This window comes from Dermochelys coriacea, chromosome 27, assembly GCF_009764565.3.
Source record: "Dermochelys coriacea isolate rDerCor1 chromosome 27, rDerCor1.pri.v4, whole genome shotgun sequence".
Lineage (NCBI taxonomy): Eukaryota > Metazoa > Chordata > Testudines > Dermochelyidae > Dermochelys > Dermochelys coriacea.
This window is the reverse complement of record NC_050094.1, coordinates 9,432,768-9,438,627: the sequence shown is the minus strand read 5'-3', so window position 1 is coordinate 9,438,627 and position 5,860 is coordinate 9,432,768. Positions and strand designations below refer to the sequence as shown.

Here is a 5,860-nt window from a genome sequence, read left to right as displayed (position 1 = left end):
ACAAAGACCTTCCCCACTCCTGATCCTCATGTCCCCCCAGATGTTTCAGGCACTGGTCTCAAGTCATATTTGGGAGCATTCCCCACACTGAGTGCTCCAAGCCTGCCAGGAGCCCTGCCCTCGGGAGCGTCCAGCTGCGGTGCAGGCAAGGAAGGGTTAAGCCTGGAGGTGCTGCTGGTACCTGCCGGTGGGAGGGGGCGAACAGTGCCGGGGGGGGGGGGGGAAGAGTTTCACCGAGTCTGCCATGACTGGGGGGAGGGGGGGTGGAGAGATCGTCACATGGCACCTGCCTCTGCCCAGCAGCAAGATCTGGAGGGGAGTTGCCAGACCGATCATGGGATGGGGGGGGGGGGGGGGGGGGGGGGGGGCGTAGGAGCCAGGAGCCCCGCTTATAAGAGGACCAACCCCTCCCCGCCCCCCTTCACTTCCAGGCGCCGGCTGAAAATGCAGCTGTCTCGCTGCTGCCTGCTCTTCCTGGTCCAGGGGAGCATCTCCCTGCTGGTGAGTGATGGGGGCGGGGGGGGGGCAGGGGATGGAAGGGGGAGAGAGGCTCTTTAAAAGTATAAGGAGGCATTTGCAAGAAGCCTTTAAACCCCCCCCCCCCCCAAACTTGTGTGATGGTGCAGCCGGTATTGGAGTGGGTGGGTGCGTGGAAGGGGGGAGGGAATCTGGCTGATGGGGAGGGGGCTGTGGGGAAAGGAAAGGAGGCAGCTCCCCCGACGTGTGGGGAGTTCAAGGACTCGTGTGACCAATTCCCGTCCCCCCCCCCCCGGCCCGAGGGGGAGGGGGCGAGGGTGGGTTGAAGAGGGCGGAGGGCACCTTTCCCCCGTGGGAGCCTGCCCCGTTGTCCCCCCTGCCTGCCCGCTGGGGGGGGGGGGGGCTGCACAGGGCGCTGACCCCAAGGTGGCTCCCCCCATCCCGGGCACCCTTCTCCGCCAGGTGAGCGCAGAAAGCCCGCAGGGTCCCAACCAGCCCTCCCGTCTTCCCCGGGGGACACGCACTGAGCGGTGTGGCTGAAATCACCACGGCAACCTGACTCTCCCGGGGAGCCACATCTGCATCTCTCACCTGCCTCCCGGCCAGATGTTGCCCCCCCCGTCCCCTTCTGCAACCTCAGCTCCCCTCCTACCAGCAAGAGAGCTCCGCGGGCAGGGGCAGAGAGCCAGCCTAGGGATGAGCTGTCACCAGACCTGGCAGGGGGTTGGGGGGCGGGGGGGGGGGGGAAGAGGCACTGGCCCCCTGGCTTCAGAACTGGACCTTGCCAAGGACTAGCTCTGCCCCTGCCTGTCCACAGCTGGCCCCAATTCTGTCTTTCCCTCTCACCCACTGCCTGACTGCCACAGCAGCTGGGCCACAGAAGGGCCATGGGATGGGGCTATAGTCAACTGAACCATGGGGGTGGGGGGGGGGGGAGGAGGGGAAAATCTGAGGAAAGGCTATAAGACCAGCATTCTTAAAACAGTGATTGGTATTAGTCCATTACATCCAGCCAGCACTAACCCAATCCCCTGCCCATCTCTTCTACCCCCCTCTCCACCAGCTTTAAGCAGAGATCCCGGGAATTGACCTCAGCTGACATTTTTGGAAAGCCGGAGGGATTAGGTTGCCCCCCAAGCAAAAGGGCACACAAAATCCCAGTGTCTCACGGGGAAGAAAGAAAGTTACTCAGGGCAGAAAGGAAGGATGAGTGTAGAGAGAGAATAGGGTAGATGGAGCGACAATGTTATTCAGAGGAGGATCAGAGAAAAGAGAAGGGGGAGCAGCAAACCAAGAAGGAGAAAGAGGGGAGACTTGTGATGACATGTCTAGAGGTAAGTGGAAAGAGGGTAGAGTACAAGAACAGCAGGAGGGAGAAGATACATCTCTGTTATTCTCATCTATTGTCCTGTTCAGGTGATCTGTGAACAGGAACAAGGGGAGGATGCTGAGCAAGGTGAAAATGAAGTTCAAGACAAATCTCAACTGCAGAAGAAGAGGGAGCACCTCTTCCCAAAGTCCCTACTAACTCAAACCCCACTGCAGAATTTGACTCACCTAGAGTTGGTCTCTAGTTCACAAGAGTTCTGGGAAATCCTGGACAACCTGTCTGAGCTGGACCAGGGCCTACACTCTCGAGGACGCAGGGAACCCGTGGCAAACACAGGAAAGTTTAAGAAAATTTTTGGCTGGGGTGATTTTTATTCTAACATCAAGACAGTAAAACTGAACCTCTTGATCACTGGGAAGGTAGTTGATCATGGTAATGGTACCGTTAATGTCTTCTTCCGGCACAACTCCACTGGACAGGGGACTATCTCCGTCAGCCTCGTCCCTCCCACCAAGACAGTGGAGTTTGACCTGGAGCAGCAGATCTTCATTGAGGCCAAAGAATCCAAGATCTTCAACTGCCGGGTGGATTATGAGAAAGTGGATCGTGCCAAGAAAACCACACTCTGTACTTACGACCCCTCCAAAACCTGCTACTATGAGCACACCCAGAGTCATGTCTCCTGGGTCTGTTCCAAACCCTTCAAAGTCATTTGCATCTACATCACCTTCTACAGCATAGACTACAGGCTAGTGCAGAAGGTGTGTCCTGACTATAACTACCACAGCGATGTACCTTATTACCCCTCTGGATAATAGACCTCTTCCATCTCAGGATAGCCCAGAGACCCATGTCCTGGGGAAATGGTTTTGTAAGCTGAAGCAGAGCGCATGGGTCTCTAGAAACCAGAGTTCTGATGCACGACAGAAAAGGAAGGAGTACTGATTTTCCCTAAAAGCCTAAGCATTGAAGAAAGGAATTCTAGACTCAGGGTACGTTTCTAAACCTGACCCAGAGCTGTGGTCTTTAGAGACTGGGCTATGTAGAAGACGCCTGGACATGAAGTACAGAAATCAACATCAGGATTTGGGTTTCTCAACATAAGAATATTTGCCTAGACTTAGGTCACATGGCCAAGAAATGAAGGCCTGGACATTGGGTCAAAGGGTCTACAGACACATGCTTAAAAACCAAACAAACTGTGGCCTGGATCTAGAGTAAGAGGTCTCGTTGGAGATGAGGATATTAAAGGGGACTCATGCTAGTGTATTAAAGATGGCTGTTTGACATCAGTGGGTAACCATGTACTTAGAACTCTACCAAAGTATGAGCTGGAGTTGACTATTGGGTCTTATGTGTACAATCTGTATTTGGGAGTGCAGGTGCCTCCAGAGACTAAGAGCTAAAAGCTCAGAAGTAGAAATGTTTGGAGGATCCTCTGCCACAATTAGGCAGTAATGAAGAAGGGAAATTAGATTGCCTGGGGATGACAAGTTTCCAGATGAAGTGTCATTTCTTCTCCCTGTGGGGTTTTCAGACTTAACCACTCCCGACCACTGGAGTTTTTACAGAATCTCAGCCCTATGGATTGACAGATAAAGAAACCCTGGTCAACTCAGTCAAAAATCGCTGATACAGTATATACGATTCACGAATTTCCCTTCATCAAATCCATGACCCACATCACTCCTGTTCTCCCCCTTGTATCTGCATTCTCAGTCACATCAGCACTCCACATTCTTCCTGCTCTCCATTATCGGTCTACCTCCAGCAGATCTCTTCCACCCGTCACTGAGCTCCATAGCATCAGTCCTATATACTATGTAGCTTCTGTATTATTATTTTGGTGAGAAGGGGTGTGTGTGTGTGTGTGAGATCAAGTGCTGCCTGTATCATTTAATTTATTTTAAAAAAAAAAATCCTGTCCTTGAAATGGAGAATAAAGTTTCCCCAGTGCTAAGAGGGCAGGGTAAGTGTTTTCACTGAGAACCATCTGGTCTTTAAAAGAGAGTCTCTTCCCTGGCTAAAAAACAAAATCTTCAGTTATGAATGAGAAATGCAAAATGCATGATCCAGTCTCCTAGCATGCCCTCTCCCAACACCACTGCCTATATATACTATTCTGTTCAGGTTTTTCCCCTGCACTCATTTTTCTACTATCTGAGCATTGGATACATTTTTATTAGCCTGCAGGACTCAAATGTGCGACCTTTAGCATTTTAAATCAAGCACAGTATGGGGTTGACACTCTGCAGTGGATGTGTGGCTTCTGAGTTTCTAAACGGGGCTTCATAGCCTCAAATCTCTCTGCCTTTCCCCATACATTAGAACCTTACAAACTTCACTTTGACGCACAGAATGCGCAGACCCAGCGAGCTCTCCATTCTGTCCCGTTCCACCCCCACACTGTGCCAAGGTCTCACATTACAAAGACTTTATCACGTCAGTGAACTCCCATCCAAGTACATTTACTACTGTATTATGCACTGAAACTGAATGACAGTTAAAGTAGGTTTTGTTATCCAGTATGGTGTTGTTTTGTTTTTAAATCATGTTTCTTTACCTGGTTGCTAATTCACAATGGATCTTCTGGTTATTACAGAAAGTCAGCGAGGCTCTATTATATGTATCTGAACATTTACAGAGTAACACAGAGAAGCAAGCCAGACTACATCACTCAAAAATAAATAAATAAATAAAAATTGCTTTAGTTGAATAATCAGAGAATTTTTACTCTTCACAAACCAGAGCACAAAATACCTTGAAAGCTCAGTTGTAAAAAACACAAAAAACAAACAAACAGTCATAATATCTGATATTTTGAAATGATTGCTTTCATCTAATGGGGAACAAGCTAAGGTACATCCCCAGAAGGTTTCATGCTTCCTTTGAAAAGAAATAAAGAAAAATCTGTTAACCCCTTCCCTCCCACCGTAAGAGGAAAAAAAAATACACAAAAGTTGCTCACTTGGAGATATTTCTGAAAATTAAAATTTTCAGAGCATCAAAGACAGACAGACAGGCTATACAGGATGCAGCATTTTAGAAAGCAATAGGGCAGCTGGTGGTTACTAGGAGACCAGCACCGTCTATTATTTTAGATAAGAATCATCTCCTCCCAACTAACCAAGCAACACAAGATGATCAAAAGAGAATTTCACTAAATTAAACGGCAAACAAAAGAAGGTAAAACACACAAGCTAGATACACATTCTATCAACTATGTGGCTCACCCCACTTTGTTCCACTAGATCCGAATGAGACCCTTTGTAACAATTTATTCACCCTCTGTTCAAGGAAATAGCTGAGAATACACAGAGATTTCCTTGCATTTCTTGAGCTCTATTTTGTAATTAATTTGGTTTGCTCTGTGGCTTACTCTTCAAGCTGCGCTATGGACTGGAGATTGGCCACACAATATTGTTCTTGTTCCCGGATGAGAAGAGTCTAGCACTCATGATGGAATCTCTGCTGCAAATGCATACAAAAAGCAAGTTTAAGTTATTTTCCCATGAGTACATACACTTGAAATAGCATTTGCAGTAATAGTGTAACAATAAAAAGTCAGTTCCAGGAACAACTGTGGAAAGCAAAACCAAAAGTCATGCATCCATGACAGGGGGAGTTCATTAAGAAATTCATAGCAATATTTAGGAAACATTTTTTCAGTTAATCATCCATCTCTGTTTATAAACAGACTCCCACCATGCAGAGTAACTCAATGGGAGTGGAAGCCGATATCTGTGTCTCAAGAGAAATAACAGCTCTCGATTGCATCTGCTATTGGCTGAGATGTAGAACTATACAGTACATGGCAGTGATTTCCTCCATCTCCAGTATGGAATTCCCAGTTGGCTAATAGAGTCTCTTCTTTCCCTACTAAATCCTTCTAATTGTTTTAATGAGTCTCAAAGATGCGTCTAACCTTTGCTTCGGCTTGTTCAGAAACTAAGCCTCCCAGAATGAATTGCCCCATGCCAAAGTCAACCACCCTTGCTCTGCTATTAACATAACTCATTTTTTCAACAGTCAACCCTGTCAGAACTCCAAGGG

At 48.2% G+C, this 5,860-nt stretch overlaps 1 protein-coding gene across 1 annotated transcript; it reads left to right on the top strand.

Annotated features, from left to right (window-relative positions):
- Positions 1-286: 286 nt before the first annotated feature.
- Positions 287-5,159, top strand: NXPH3 (neurexophilin 3). The gene is made up of 2 exons (XM_038385728.2): positions 287-501; positions 1,894-5,159. Exons 1-2 carry the CDS (start codon positions 340-342, stop codon positions 2,620-2,622), a joined length of 891 nt encoding a protein of 296 aa, XP_038241656.2. The 5' UTR covers positions 287-339; the 3' UTR covers positions 2,623-5,159.
- The last annotated feature ends 701 nt before the right edge of the window (positions 5,160-5,860 follow it).